This window comes from Dasypus novemcinctus, chromosome 1, assembly GCF_030445035.2.
Source record: "Dasypus novemcinctus isolate mDasNov1 chromosome 1, mDasNov1.1.hap2, whole genome shotgun sequence".
Classification (NCBI taxonomy): Eukaryota; Metazoa; Chordata; class Mammalia; order Cingulata; family Dasypodidae; genus Dasypus; species Dasypus novemcinctus.
In genome coordinates, this window is record NC_080673.1 from 49,311,068 (window position 1) to 49,327,303 (window position 16,236).

General features: G+C 37.0%; 1 protein-coding gene across 4 annotated transcripts in view; it reads right to left on the reverse strand.

Annotated features, from left to right (window-relative positions):
- Positions 1-16,236, reverse strand: part of HHIP (hedgehog interacting protein) — a 93,999-nt gene that overhangs the window by 24,627 nt on the left and 53,136 nt on the right. For all 4 annotated transcript variants that reach the window (XM_004456520.5, XM_058286081.2, XM_004456521.5 and 1 more), the window contains exons 5-11: positions 11,526-11,677; positions 10,953-11,126; positions 10,276-10,419; positions 6,822-6,943; positions 4,327-4,450; positions 3,254-3,384; positions 197-278 (exon numbers count right to left, since the gene is read on the reverse strand). In XM_004456520.5, coding sequence (XP_004456577.1) covers positions 197-278; positions 3,254-3,384; positions 4,327-4,450; positions 6,822-6,943; positions 10,276-10,419; positions 10,953-11,126; positions 11,526-11,677 — 929 coding nt within the window. The remainder of the gene's footprint in view (positions 1-196; positions 279-3,253; positions 3,385-4,326; positions 4,451-6,821; positions 6,944-10,275; positions 10,420-10,952; positions 11,127-11,525; positions 11,678-16,236) is intronic.

Here is a 16,236-nt window from a genome sequence, read left to right on the forward strand (position 1 = left end):
AAAGCTCAGCATGATCAAGTCTCATCCTTGCAGACTGGAGCTGAAGGTCCCTTCCAGTACAGTGCTTAGTGCAAGGAACAGACAGAAATGTTTGTCTTTGATTGCTAATTGCATGTCTTCTATCACTTTTGAATGCACCAAAAGAACTTTTCTAAGAATACTCACTTGACTTAAAGGAAATATAAAGAAATCTCACCTTTTGGGATCTACAATTCTGTAGAGTTTTCCGTTGTGAGTCTGGGTCATGCTTTTACTACTGGATAAAATGTAAACTTCACCTGTCAAAGAGAAATATAAGAAGTTAATTTTCCATGTTACAAGGCCTTACTTCCTATTCCCTAGCAGATATCTTTCCTCAGGAAAGTCACTTGCCTAAGACGTAGGCTTTCACAAATATCCTTTCACAATGCGTGCAGAATGCATGTGATTCCCACCACTTCTTCCAGTCCCACTACTGCTGCAGGGCAAGCAGAGAATCTCTCACCTGAATGATGACATATGCCTCCTAACTGGTCTCCCTGCTTCTAGCCCTGTTTTTCTGTGTTTATTTTCAACAGACCAGGCACAACGATTCTTCTAAAGGGAGTTGATCACATAAGTTGGGTCACACTCCTTTGCTTCAAAATGGCTTCTCATCTCTCTTAGAGCAAAAGCTAGTTTTGATAGTGGTCAGCGAGGTTTGCTCTTCCCATCTAACCTCATCTGTGACTTTTTCCCGTCCTTTCCTCTTTAGCCTCACTGGCTCTCAGCTTTGAACACACAAAGCAGGTTCCTGTCCCATGCTTTGTCCCAGTTTCTACTCCAGCCTCCTGTTCCAGATCGTAGATCTCCATAGGTTAACTGGTCCCCTCCTTCAATTCTATGCTCAAGTGTCACCTTCCCCCAATGCACTATTAAAATTGCACCTTCCCCAACCACCCAGAAATCTCTATCCCCTTGTACTATTAGATTTTCCTTCAAAAGACATTTATCAATTGACATACTGTGGTTTTGTTTAACTTATTTTTATTTTTCTCCTCCATTAGAATATAAACTACATGAGGGAAGTTTAGATTTTTGCCTCTTTAGCTGTTGCTGTATCTCTAGCACCTAGAACAGACCTTTGCACAGAGTAGGTGCTCAGTAAATATTTATAGAATGAATATTTAATGAATGGGCACATTTTATATGCTAGTTGATAATTTGATGCCAGACAGAATTAGGGTACTCTTTTTTAATCTTCAGCATTTTAAAAACAAAAATACTAAAACAAATATTGGGGGAAAAAGAAGAGAGCAAGACCCTGATGCTCAATCCCAACTCTAATTCTTGGTGCTAAACTTTATGATGATGAAATACAACATGTAGAGAATCCTTTTATGAAGGAGTCACCTTTGCTTATTACCACTATGTCCATATATTCAATGTATATAGATAGGACCACATGAATAAGGAATTAGAAACTTAACTTATGTTTATAAAATTATAGTTTTAAAGTTCATATTTGGTTCTTCTTCATAGCATAGTCCTTAATTTAGACTACATTTCTCTATTCTGCTCTATTAAGTAGTAAGTACACCCCCTACTTCTTACTTCTGAAAAGCATATTATGAGGTTTATACTAAAAGTGCACATACAATAGAAAAACTAAAAATGAAGTTAAAAAGAAAAGGAATGTAGGCAAAATAATGAATTTTTGTCAAGTATTTTATATAGTTTATCTCATTTAATCCTCCCAACAAAATATCTCAATTTTGTAGTTAAAAAAAATTAATACAGTAAAAAAACAGACACGCAACACTTTTTGCTTCAAAAGGTTCAAAAACTTTCCTTATTTTCTTATATGGCTCTTGAGTTATGGACAAATAGTTTCACATTAAAATGTAATTCAGTAGAAGTGTATCTATTTTAAATTATGCCATATACATGACAGTGTAGCTATAGCTTTTGTAGAGTAAGGACTGGGTTTGTTTTATTTGTTGGTCCTGCTCCTAACATAGCATTAAGTGTGCACAGACATTTGGGATATTTTAACTGAAGGTGGTGATGCTAATAGGATGATTGATGGGGAGTCACTTGTTGCTAGGTCTCAGAAAATTGAAATGATTCATTCACAACATCTAAAAATTCATCTCTACCTCAACCACAAGCAATTTAATCCCAATTTATATATGTGAAATCAGGATTTGCCAATGAAATTTAAAATACTTGCAAATGATGTATTGGTTCCTTTGAGTGGGGTAGGACAACGTAAAGGGGAAATTAATTGTAAAATGATTTCAATGCTGGAACAAGAAAGGAGCAGACTGGACTCCTCTTCTTTGAATCATTACATTCCTGTGGCTCTGAAATATGTCCAATGTACTTCAGAAATCTTGTTTGAGCCCCTTACTAATCAAAGTGAATGGCATGGAACTTTTCTGATGAATTCTCCATTCGATGGAGGAAAACCACATCTAGACTTTTAGAGAAAATATTCTGATTTAGACAGGAAACACTCTTTTTTTATGGCTTAGAAATTCATCTCTGAGGCTACAGAAGCATAATAGCCATGGTTCTTTCTGGAAACTGTTCTTTAAAGGGAGTCATTACGAATGCTACATTGATCTCTGTAATTAAAGTTGCATTTTCAGTATCTGATTGATCACATTCCAATTTCAACTTCTTGCTTATTAAGTCATATTCATTTTGATAACAAGCCAACAATTATATTGTGTGCTATCTGCAGATCATCAATGAGAAGGTAATTTCTATTCTTTTGGAAAGGAGATCTACAAGATCATATGATCATATTATGGCCTGATAGTCAAAAAAGATAGAAAAAAAGGAAATTGAAGGTAAGGTAGGATCAGATTCCAACAAATTTTCTTTACTCCAAGAGACATGGATGAGTGGGAAGGTTTTCAGGTAGAGAATATAAACAAATGTCTCAGATGTATTAAAAAAATATTTCAGTAGGCATTTAAAAGATTTTTTTCTTTCTTTAGGACTGAAAAATTCTCTCTTGCTCCTGCTTCCCATTACTTTCATTTTTCTGCTTTGTTACTTTTATAGTTCTGCAGTAGAAATAAAGATTTATTTACTCCCAGCAAAGAGATACAGGAAGAAAAAAATTATCTGGACCATTAAAGTCTATAGTAGGTTATTTTTACTAAGATTAATTTTCCCAAATGTAGAGGATGAGATTGTTATACTTTTTATCTTCAGGTTAGATAAAAAAGTTTCTTAAGCAAAGGAGCAAGAATGGAGTTTAATAAAATAGTTTTTAGAGTACCTAATTCGTCTTCTCCAAATCCCAAGATGTGACCCGAAAAGTAGCCTCTACAGGAACCACTGTTGCCGAGACAAAGTGGTTTTTCTTGCCATTGCTTGGTCACTGGACTTTGCTGGAGAGTTAAGAAATTCCTATAATGAAAACATACCATGAACCCACAGTGAAAACAAGCTATTGCTTAAAGACCACAATGAATTTTTAAAAATACAATTCACAATAAATAATTGTTGTGCCATAGAGCTGGTGGCTTCTAAAGGGAAAAATAACATATCCCCTAATGTGTGTGAATAATCTGAAATTCCCAGATGAGAAGAAAATACTTTTAAGGTAATAATTTATTTGGAGTGGGGCACTAAGAGTACCTGATTCTGAGAAAAGCCCTCCCCTTCCTCCAGAAAATGATACTTCCTTCCCAGGAACAGACTCCATGCTGGACTAATAATCAGAGAGAGGGACAGGGGGAATAGCATAGGGCCAGTATGCCATTCTGGTTTTTTTTTAGCAACCAACCATATCAGCTCTGCAATATGCTTGGATGCTAGTGACGTGGGAAACAAGATTCTTAATTTGGGCTTCAGCACAGTTTCCTATAACTATCCACACCGTGACCTATAAAGTTCAGGGTAAAAATTTAAGATTTTTATTATTCCTTACTATAGAGACAAATTAAGTTTGGTTGCCCAAAGTCCTAGAAATCTGGCAAAAATACAAATTCTTAGCCTTCCAACAGGAATTTTTAAGATATTTATACTGAATTAAACATGTTCATGGTTAAGTTTGTTAAGGATGAAAGGAAGAACCTAAAATGATATGAAAAATTCACCTGAACACTTCTCTGGCCTTGAAAATTATTTTTGAACTTGTTTACATCTGCTAAAAAAGAATCTCTTTGGGAATTCTTCAGCTAAACCATCATACGCAGTGGAAGTAAAAATAAACAATATTTATGTTGTATGTATGTCCCAGACCTGACCCCCAAAGGGAGACAATTATTTGAATATTTTATGGCAATTTGGCCACTAATCAACAGATATTTCATCTGGTATATCAAATTGCAACATCAGAAGACCTACCCGTTACGGTCTCCAAACACATAACTTCCATGCAGTCTTTCAGACTGGCAGCCTCGGTAGACAAACCCACCAACCAAAGGACCATTACTGAATGGCTTGAATTCTAAAAGTGATGGCTCACTTTCTAGAAAGAAACAAAGCATTAGAGCAAATGAAATGTTTTCATAAAGTGAAAGTAATGCTTTACTTTATGAAACAGTTACTCTTTAAAACACTTTATGAAGCAATTTATTTTAACTCTGAAATGTTAAAATATGCACATCATGGGAGTAGATGTGGCTGAAGCAGTTGAGCTCCTGCCTCCCACATGGGAGGTTCTGGGTTCGAGTCTCGATACCTCCTATATAAAACAAAAACAAACAACATGCAAAACAAATTAAAAAAAAAACTTAGGGAAGCCAATGAGGCTCAGTGGTTGAGTGCAGGCTTCCCACAACAAGGTCCCATGTTCAATCCTCGGCCCCCCAGTATCTCAAAAAAAAAGCACATCATGCATGAGATGGATCCTTGACTCAGATATTCCTGGAAAACACGCACTCTGCTAAATAGTATCAAAATTTAAAGGGCCTCCATGTATAGCTTATTGCAATGAAAATCTCTTCAAGTGCTTGCTTTTATTGTAATTGCTAAGACCTATCGAATTTTCAATGAAACTAGAATCTGAATATTTTAGAAATCATGGTTATTTATTTTAGAATCAAAATAGTTTTTAATAACACAAGTTTTAGTATTGAATTTTTTTGTAAGAAATGCTTCTGTGTATATTTAGCAAAGCAAGCTGTCAAGCTATATAAAATGTTTAAAAGTTCACATCTTAATGAAAATGAAAGCGTAACACATAAGAGTTCTTTAGAGCACATTTAGAGTATCTTTAAAAACATTGTCACTCAGTCAAGTAATATTGTCACTTAAAATATCTGAATAGTTTTGTTTTAGAATTGTGCAGTTAACAGTCCTTTCCAATAATTCCTTTTGAACAAAATGTATATAATCATGATCTCAGGCTTTTCATGTATATCATCATATATTTGAATATATGAATCCTAATGGAAAAGAACTAAGCCAATTACAAATTAATCTGAAAATTGCTTCCTATGTATTTAATGTCAAATAAGTCACTACCAACAGGCAGTACTTTAGACAAAAGCTTTTGTGAAAACACAATAATTTTCAAGTCCTTCCCTTACAGGTGATTATGGTGAATGTGACATTATAAAATGCAGAGAAAAATAAGAGAAGATTTAAATAACCAGTATGCTGTGAGGTAACGTAATTGAATGATTAAGGCCACAGACTTTGGCTTGAATCTCGATGTGTCACTTAATGGTGTGTGATAGTTAACCTTTCTGTGCCTCAGTTTCCTCATCTGTATGATGCAGCCCTTTAAGAGTGCCTATTGCATAATGTTGTCTTGAGACAGAAACGAGTAAGGTTTATAACACTCTACTAGAGGGTCCCTCATGTTGCAAGCACTGTGGAGTGGACGTGTTTGCTAAATACATAAATGTAGGGCTGTCAATATTAACCAAATGTCAGGACATAAATGTAGGACTGTAATGAGTTTCAGATGAATCTTTAATCTGATTGTAGAATTTAGTTTAACCTACAAACGTAGCCAAAATTCCATTGAAATAGTGACTCATTTGATTTTTTCCCCCAAACCACATTATTCTTTGGTTGGGCTTTTATTAGATGCACACACACACACACACACACACAAATACCTGAAGAAAATAAAGTAAAATAACTGAATACCACATGAACTAACACAGCTGCCTCATTCCTGGTGCTAAATAAATATCTGTATTGAATGAGTAAACCTGAAGGAGCCATCAATTTAATAATCTTAATCTAATATGCTCCCTGAATCATAATAATATTTGATAAATTGTTTCCTTCAAAGATACACTAAAACATTGAAAAATGCTAAGTTTTCTGGCATTCATTATTATACAAATTTATATTTTTATATGTACCTCTAATGCTCTAGTAATCATGCTATTAAAATAAAGATTAAATATGCCATATTCATGATGGGTAAATAAGATTTTACAAAAGTGTTACTTTGTTACCTGTAAAATAACCCCCTTTTAAAGGTTACATTCTTATTTGAAAAATATTTTTCCTAATTGCTGAGACTTGCATGCTAAGTATTGAGAAATTTCTTCCCTGTAACACTTTAGTTTCTCTGTATATAAAATTTTCAGACAAATTCTCCCTTATTATATTAAATAAATAGAAATAGTTCATCTTGATTCTCAGATGAGCAAAGTATAACCGCCTCACTTTTGAAGGACGGTTCTGTTCTTTTGGACCTATGGGTAAGTCTGTAAGAGTCACCAGACCTTTAAAATGTGAGCAATTTTCTCTTCCATTGTTGTTAGACTAATATTTCTATGCTTTCCCAAATGCTCATTTTGCAAAAATCCTTTTCTCTTCGGTTAAGATCCTTAAACCGAAAGTAAAGAAAATTCATCAAATTATACTCTGCTTACCATAATCTTTCCCCTTCATTATCTGTAGGATTCTAGCTGATGACCTGTTCTTTCCATTGGAGTCTGAACAAAGTATGGTTAAGTTGATGTTTATATCTGTGGGATGTCGATCCACTGCACATCTGCATAACAAAAGTGGGGGACAGATATTAATTCCTACTGAGGGTATCTTCCAAACTTAGACTGAAGATTCCCAACACAGAAATCCTTTGCAGGCATATGAAGAACCTGCGGGCTATTCAGCTTGGATCCTCTAAAATTTGCTGAACTGTAATTTGTCTCTGGGGGATATTTCTTCACTTCTCTTGCTATCTCCCTTCACTGTGAATGTGCACACAGACTTAGAATATTTGTCAGTCTGTTGTTAAGGAACATCACCTGTATATATTGGTAGAGTATTATGAGTAATCATAATACTCATCAACTCACATAAGAACACAAAATATAATATTAGCTTTGTGTATCTTATATGGTCACTGCATTCTAAAGCTGCAGGCTGCTCTAACAAAGGAAAGCATACAATTCAGGGAATAAACCAAAGCTTGTTGCTATAACCATTGTGGCCCTTTTTGGTCCCGATGATTTGCATGGATGACGAAGTGTTTTTATTTATTTAATTAATTATAAAGGGGTTTAACTGAATAATTTGATTCCTCACTACTGAACAAATACATTTTCTTCCTCAGCACTGGGTGGCACTGAGGTGAAAACAGCTTTTGGGGTCCTCTATTTCCTTGTAATTTAAAAGCTTTCTGGAATTTCAGCAGGGAGCGTCATCCTGTTCCTGCTCAAACCCCACCTCCACAAAAATGTGAGCGAGAAATGTAAGATGAAAGTTCTGCTCAAGGCAAGAAGATTCCAACCTCAAATATTTCACTGTATCAACTTATGTCATACCAGCTGTTCCATCCCTGTGTAGTTAAATTAACACTGAAAACAAATAAGGACAACAGAACCCTCACTGCCATCACCGCCATGATTTTTACGCTCTCCATCTAGGGTGCAGACTCTCTATAGCTTCAGCCACTGACCGTAAGACCCATGGGGGCAAGCACCACATCCAACTTCTTTACCACCACAGTCCTGTCACCTAGTTCGAAGTTGGAAAAATAAAAGGGGCTCAAAATATTTGTTGAATTGGGCATGGGAGTTCGGGTTGGGAGACGATTGAGTTTGAATAATACAACGTCTGGATAAGATAATTTTTGCAAATGTAGAAAACAGGCTTGCATTGTTTTTGTTTCTTACCACAGCACAATTGACAGATTGGTCTGAAAATTCTTTGTTTTGGGGTACTGTCCTGTGCATTGTAGGATGTTTAGCAGCTTCCTTGGCCTCTACCCACTAGCTGCCAGTACAACTACCCCTCCCAGTTCTGAAAACCAAAAAGATCTCCAGATATTGCCAGAAGTCCCCTGGAAGGGGGGTGGGGGGGAATCACCCATTGAGAATCATTGTTTTAGGACAACAAAATACATTACCTCCTTAAAAACCAAGCTAAACCACTGAAGTTATTAAACAATTTAAAAAACTTGAAAGTAGGTGCTGGGACTCAAGAGATATGAGTTATATGCAGCAATTATTTAAAAACAGACATACAAAAAACCCTGATGAAACAAAAATGGTTGACTTCAAATTATCCCATCCATGAGAGCAAAACCTTAAGCCTGCCCTACCGAAGATGGGTTGTTGGTAAGGCGGCAACTCAGTCGCTTTATTGTCCTCTTTAATTCAATGATTCACAGAATACAATGCCTGGCAGAGATCATGAGATAGACTTTCTGTGACTTAAAGAGGAAACAAAGCCACAACAGGCTAAGGAAATTTTTCTGTATACCTTTCTTTTGAAGATGGAGAAATTACGGCAAAAAAGAGGTTTGACTTGTTTCTAACAAGAAACAGCCAATCTGGGAGACGCCAGGTCTCTCAGTGGTGGCGTTGCTGGGGGGCTGGGAGCTCCAGCGCTGGCTGAATACCAGGTCCACTGAGAACTACTTGACCCCTCCGACCTTTAGATTCTTATGGGGGAGAAAAGGGCCTAATAGCAGCTACCTCAGAGCACTGCTGAAAAGCATAAGATAATGTAAGCAGGATACTTAGTTCAGTACTGGGCACTGAGGTGCTTCATAAAAGTTAGCTTTACTTTTAGCCACTAATTATTTTCGTTTCCTTTCTGCTTTATTAAATCTTCCTCTGTTTAAATACCTTTGGAAAGAGGTGGAATATAAACAACAGCTTTCCCTACAGTCCTCTGCCGCCAGAGGAGGTAAGACTTCACAGCCCAGGCATCTTGCCACACGCTTGGTCTGTAAAGCGCCTCACCCCACGTTTTGCGCCCAGGGTTCAGGACCCCTGGGAGGGTTGCCTGAAAGCTCCAGTGGGATTGTGGTGACTCAGGCTGCTCGACTTCAAAGTGCTGCTTTGTGGTGGTATCTGTGAGTTCTGAGCTATATGAATGGAATGTGACAGTTTCCTCCACATCCTGAACCCACCTTAAGTATTCCCTGTCGCACAGATTTTAAGATCTGCTCAGATGCCAAAAAGGAAATGAACTGTAGACTTTGACTTTGATGGAGGGGAGATGAAGGGCAGGAGGGATTATAAAAATAAAAAGTTTGAGAAATACTCACCTTGCACATAGTGAACACTCAATAAACATTAAATAGCAATAATAGCTTAGCTAGTAAATGAATGAATATGGCCAGATACTTCTTCGTTTGAATTACAGACCGCAGGCAGGATGAAGAATTTACCATAGAATTTCTATATTATGCCCCATAGCATTTTGTAATGTAGCCCAGGTTTTTTCCCTCTATATATTTCTTAGTTTTCCTTTATTTATGGTCCATTACGGTATAACAAACAGACAACATAAATTCCTTTAGTATTTGTAATATTTTTCAAGGAAAAACATTTTTAATGTTTAGCCCAACTCCTTGGTAAATTGATTCTACATCACTGTACATTAAATGAAGCTATGATGATGAGCACTGTCATTTATTTAACACCCACCAGGTGTCAGACATAATATTTCATGCTCAACATATACTTTTTGTTTAATTACTATAGTCGGGTATTTATAAATCACTCGCATTTACTATATGAGGAAATTAAGATTCAGAGGGGACTCAGGAAACAAATTGAATGGTTTATTAACCCTCTAAATTGTTCTGAATAAATCTTAATCATTATACTCATCCTACAGTATTTATCTAATAACCCAAACAATTTTAAGGAGAATTTCTCACTGTGAATTTGTCCTTTTGGTTGTCCAATTGGCCTTCTCCATCTGCTTCACACATACATGAAAGGAAGAGTGCTCAGTACTCACTCGGATAATGAGCTGGTGTGATTTCAGGGGCACGACCTCGGATATCACTCTTGGCTGCTTTTCCCAGGCCCCAAAGCCCAGCCTGACTTTAAGACAAGAGAGGGGCCAGGTTTGAGTTCTCACCTGCCTGGATCGTGGAGCCCATGGGCAAACACTTCGGGCGGCTGGTTGGTGCTGTTGAAGTGTGGGTTGCTCCTGGGGATGGAATAAGGCACATGGCACATGTCTGTGTCCACATCCAACCGTAGCACCGAACCTGTGAAATCGCTGAGAAATTGGAGGACAACGTAAGTACATTTTGATTTTGGTCCTGTAGTTCACCTAAACTACATCTGGTGAGAGTGATGGACAGATAAAAGAATCATCCTCTTGAGACAAAATTATTAAAGTTCCCAATTCCAGATGCTGGGAAATGAAACCAGGGCAGCTCAGTTTCAGAGAAGTGGCAGCACCACGACACAGCTCTACAGTGGCCGTGGGTTGCAGGATCAGTAGTGTGCTGCTTTGTGCCTCTGTCCTCTTTATTTTGGTCCAATCCATGTATATTATATCATTAACGCTTCCCCCAAGAAGCTTCACTGGATTATTTTCGTTCATTATGCGGAGTGTTGAGAGGCAGTGTGCATGAGCAGCCACTGCCCATACACAGGGCTGAGTGTTAGAGCAGGGGTCCCTGCATGACAGGACCCCAGAACAGTAACTTGCTTTTTGACTTCTCTGTACAGAGACCTGGGAAAAATAAGACAGCAGCATATAATGGAATCCATCTTCATTTTCAGTGTTTGCTGTCAGTCTTTTACCTTAAGCCATCCATTTCTTCCATATCATCCAATGTGATCATCCCATCACCAAGAATGATGTACAAAAAACCATCAGGACCAAACAGCAGCTGTCCTCCCAGATGCTTTCTGTGGAGTTCTGCAACTTCAAGAAATACTCTGGCCGTTCTTGAATCAACTTGATGTGGATTTTTCCTACATTGTGGGAAAGGAAACAATACCAGGATTGTCAAAGATGCCAGGTGAGTCTACCAGAAAGTAAATAATCCACAAATCGGAAAGGAGACCAGTTGACACATAAATAAGGAAACAAATACTTGACATGGCGCTAACAAAACTTCCTGAAACATGACATCACTTTCTAAGTTTTGGAAATAGCTTTGAAGTTGAAAGATAAGTGAGGAAAACTGTGAAAGCCATCATTTTTCTCAACTCTACCTTGAGAACATCTGGGGTTTTAAGCAAGATGGAGATTATGATTTAATTACTATCACTTTATGGTTAATTATTTGTGGCTTCTAAACAAAAAGTTTTGCCAAGATGATGAGAAAATAAGATGAAAGAATCATGCCTTGATGCATTTGAGTGATGTACCTGGACACTGTGTATTCCACAACCCTGAGAATGTGGTCATGAGGCCCGATAGCCCACCGCTCTTGGTTGGTGGTGTAAGACACATACAGCTTTCCATTTTTCTTGTAATTGGGATGGAATGCAAGGCTTAGCAGTCCTCTTTCATCTCCTCCCTGCAGTCAAATGAAAAACACAAAGAATTGTGAAGTTAATTATGTTCTTTATTGTGTTTCAACTGGAACCCCAAAAGAGTCTATTTCTTTCTTCTGGATAAGCTTTGCCCAAACTCATTTATTTTCTTCCTTGCCTCCTACTGCACAAAAAAGGATTATAAAATATTTTACTTTGTGGAACTCTTTAAGGGTTAGAACAAGACAATTGTCTTGGGTGGTTATCTATGCACAAGACTCTTACACCACTTTTGTCAAGTGATTTGTGTATGTAATCTTGGAAGCTAGGAAGACAAGTTTAAGTGCTGTGAAGAATTCTTTCCTAGGTTACTAGGTTCCTTGTAGTTCATAGAAGACAAATAAAAAGGTTCATAATCAGCAGTCACTTCTAATCCAAGTATCCAAAACCTAAAACGCAGTGTGGGCTGCCAACTCCCACTGTCTTGGCAATATGTTTAGAAAACAGTTAAATTGCTTGTGTAATATGTAAACCTTTGTTTTACCCTGGAGGCATCTACATCAGTTGTCACAACCATGGTGGTCTGTTCATCATAGCGAGGTAATAAGCAGCCTTGGTCTATCTGCATAGCAATGAGGTGTTGTTGTTGTTTTTTTAACATGTATCCCTTCTCCACATAGGATTTTTTTTTTTTTTTTTTAAGTGAGATGGAGAAGTTGGAGGAGAGTTAAAGGCCAGGGCTGGGTAGGGGGTTGGAAAATACTAGAAAGGAAAGGGGACACTAGGAAATAAATGAGAAATCCCAAACAACTTGCCTTTGTTATTATATGAATGTCAAGGACTGTATACATTAGGCATGCCAAATACTGGAACAATTAAAACATCATCATGTTCTTAAATAGAAAGGCATTTTATCTTTATTTTCTGCTAATTCAGCTTGCAAGTTTCAAGAAATTCAATATGGTCTTAGCATTTGTTTTATTCCATAAGTAGTCTAGGAATTTCTATAATGAAATCAAAATATTTAAAATGATCTCAATCAGAGACTTAAAGTTCATGTTCTAGTAAACCAGTGAACACATTCTGTATAGCTGATGACTTTTCCACAGTGGTGGAAAAGCATGATGTAGAAATTGAACATTGCAACTGCTGCTAGTACATCACCTTATAAACAGTATTTCACTAAACATCACAGCATCCTCTATAGAAAAAGCAAAGAAGAAGAGAAGTTATTCCTTCTGAAGTGAGAGACGAAAAGAAGAAAAATCTCTAATAGCACAACTTCTCTGTAAGATCAAAATCAATATTGGAAGAACTCTCATGCTTGTGTTCCCTAGAATAACATGTTACTAGAAAGCATACAACTGCTTTCTACAAATCCTATGGATTAGGGAATTTAAAGTTTTAGATAGTTATAAAAATTCACTTTTAATGAGCTTTGTTTGGTTTGTGTCCTGGATTAGAGGAAACTGCTTTCAGATATATACCACCAAAGGACTTTTTCAAACTTTAGGGAAGTATAAATAATACAGTAGATTATGCAAATATCTCCAAACTACCCAGTCATTATTCAAATGTTAAAAAAAAGTCAATCTCTTCTTTTGCACATCACAATAAGCTAAATTTTAACTTTAAGCAAAAGAACAATTTCATTGAAGGGTAAGACTCTAATGACTATGGTTTAGGAACAAGTCTCTTTGGATTAATTTGTTATAATGATTTTAATATTGATTTGTTTTTGTTTTTCATCTTGAATCTCCATGAAATAAGTATCTCTTGGCTTCCTATGGGACGTGAGAAGCTGGGATGTATAACTAAGATTTGATTGTAGAGAAGCCACTGTACATTTAAACTTCCTTAATTAATTGTACAAGGAGACCTTGGGATTTAGTCTGTGATTAATTCCTCTACTAAGTATGTTTCCCTCTAAAACTGTGAGTGCAGGTTAAGTAGTGCATGCCCGCTTCACAAATATTTGTGCTCCATGATTAAGAAGCTTTTGTGGAAAGTACTCCTTTTGTAGTTTTTCATCAAATTATCTGAAATACAATTTGAGTTGGATAGCAACATGGTTTTGCAACTCTGCAAGCGGCTTTTCAGGAATTATAAATGTAGAGTTAATGCATTGTGGAAAGACAACTGGGAAAAGATTTAAATGAATGCATAAATGATAGACGACAATAGTTCCCTTTAGAGATTCACCAATCACATGAATGAATTTGGGGCATTGTTGACATTTACTAATGTGCCAAATATGAAAACAGAATAGGACATTTGAATAACAAGGAAATAAAGTTCAAGAAGCAATTAAAAATATCAGTACTTCTGAATTTTTCAGGTTATAGGATTTATATTTGATGAATCATTACATATACTCTTATATTATCTTTTTTGCCATCACTGTATAATTTTATTAATATACTCTCTTTTCCTTCAAATTTCTGCCTATTGTGCCTCACTCCAGCCATACCATTCTGTGTTATATAAAGCAAATCTAATCATTCTTCTGCATGATATTTGAAGATCTTTAAGCTCCTAATGAACTTTTTTCTTTTTAGTCATCTTCCAGGTGCAAGGTAGTGGTGTAGTTGGCTTAGACACATGATTAATTACTCTTCATCCATTTCAGAGAAATACTTATATGCATAACCATATTGAGGACAAAGGAGGGATATATTCCTGCTGCATCAAAGTATTGATAGACTCATATTTAGCTTGAATTCGCCTTCTGAGATATAGTCTATTTAAAGTATGCTACTGACAAATCATTGTCTAACTCTCAAATGCAAACCTACCTTTGAAGTTTGGGTCAATTTCAAGGAGTATAATAGAGAAGTATGTTGAATAAGCATTTGGAGGTGGGTTAGTTAGAGGCAACCCCCCTGAAACACCAGCAAACATTTAAGGCCCCCAGGCCCTCGAAAGGGAACTTTAAAGCCAGGCTTTATCAGGACATCACCTCAGCCTGGGAGCCTGACCCCTGGGGTCAGGAACCTGGACTGGCCACCAGACCAGTTCTCCCAGGCTCCTGTCCTCCCTTTCTATTCACTCCAACCCAAGAGCTCCCTTTGCTAGGTTTCAAACCCTGAATAACCCAGCCGGAGGGGCTCAGCAGAAAGAATCAGCAAGCCCCAGCTCCCATGTCATTGATTCTTTTCTTTCTCAGTCCTTTGTAGGCTTTTTCCTCCCCATGTGTGGCTTTCTGGCTCAGAGTATATGGAACTAAAATCATGCCTTCCTTCCAGAAATGTCAAATTATTGAGCTATTTCTTGTGAGTATCTTGGGAGAAAGGAAAAACTCGTTAATAGAATGGCCAAAGGAAGACTCGCAGTCCAGGGAGTTGTGTCTTTCCAACAGACACTGGCTTCTACCATGATGTTTTTGAAAACTGTTAACTAATGCCCAAAATGTTCATCCTTATCTATGTGAAAAATAGTGATTCGTCCAAGGATTCACATTGGACTTTGTACTTCATTAATAGCACCGAACACTTTGTGGGTATGATGTGCTCTGGAAATGTATAGCACTGGTAGAACCAAATTGGAAGACAAAGGGCAACAAATAACTTATGAACAACACATTAGGGTTTCCTCTGTTTTGATTTCTTTTTTTTTTTAACTCACTGACTGAAGCCTCACCCAAGCTAGTAGGTTATCATTGAGGCCCTCCTTCCCCTTTGCTCAGCCCTTCCAATATTATATCACCTCTGGACAGCCTAACGCCAGCCCAACACCAAGCACACACAAATGCTCAAAACGGGCTGGTTGAATAATGACTGGAAAGAATGTCCCTATACACTTTAGAACCTTGAGATTGACCCCATGTTTCAGAGTAAATCATAAAATCCTGCTCAGGCACTTTGGTAATTATTTGTCTGCCCAACCTAGTTATCACTCAGTTATTAGAAGCAATTTCACAGGGTCAGTAGAAAAGAGGCAAAATTCCCAAACCAAGAGTATTGGTGACTTTTATATAAGTACAAAATTAGATCTGGGTGGGAGCTACCTTAGATAGTCCTATACATTTAGACATAAACTCTTCTCTGGTGAGCAGATCAAAGTTCTAACCCGTTGACCAAGCATATTCCTCTTCTTTCAAAAATAGTATCTATTTGAAATAGAAAGATAAACATAAAATGATAAGTACAGAAAGTGTTTTTCCTTTTTTTTAAAAAAAATTGTGGGGCATGGTCTTTCATTGTAACCTGATTTTAAAGAAAACACTCCTTTCATACTTTCTATGTGGTTAAAATTATTTTCCTCCTGATTTCTGGTTTCTGGTTTCAGGATATGCCAATTTGCACATTTAAGGAGACAGGACTGAGCAGCACTGAACAGGAAGCACCATTACTCATTTTTGTAAGGTGCGTCTTAGCAGCCTTCTGGCAAGGGACTGGTCACCAGTGCTGGAGTCCATAAAAGGGCCCTATGGTATTGAGAGAAGTAAATTAAACAGTGCAATGCCATGGTCAAGGTATTACTTGTTACTGCTTTGTCTCCAAAAACTTTCTGAATTTAATATTCATTCAAAAAAATTTATTGAATACCTATTATGTTCTAGGCATTTTGCTTGGCCAGGGGTAAGATAATAATAACCAATACC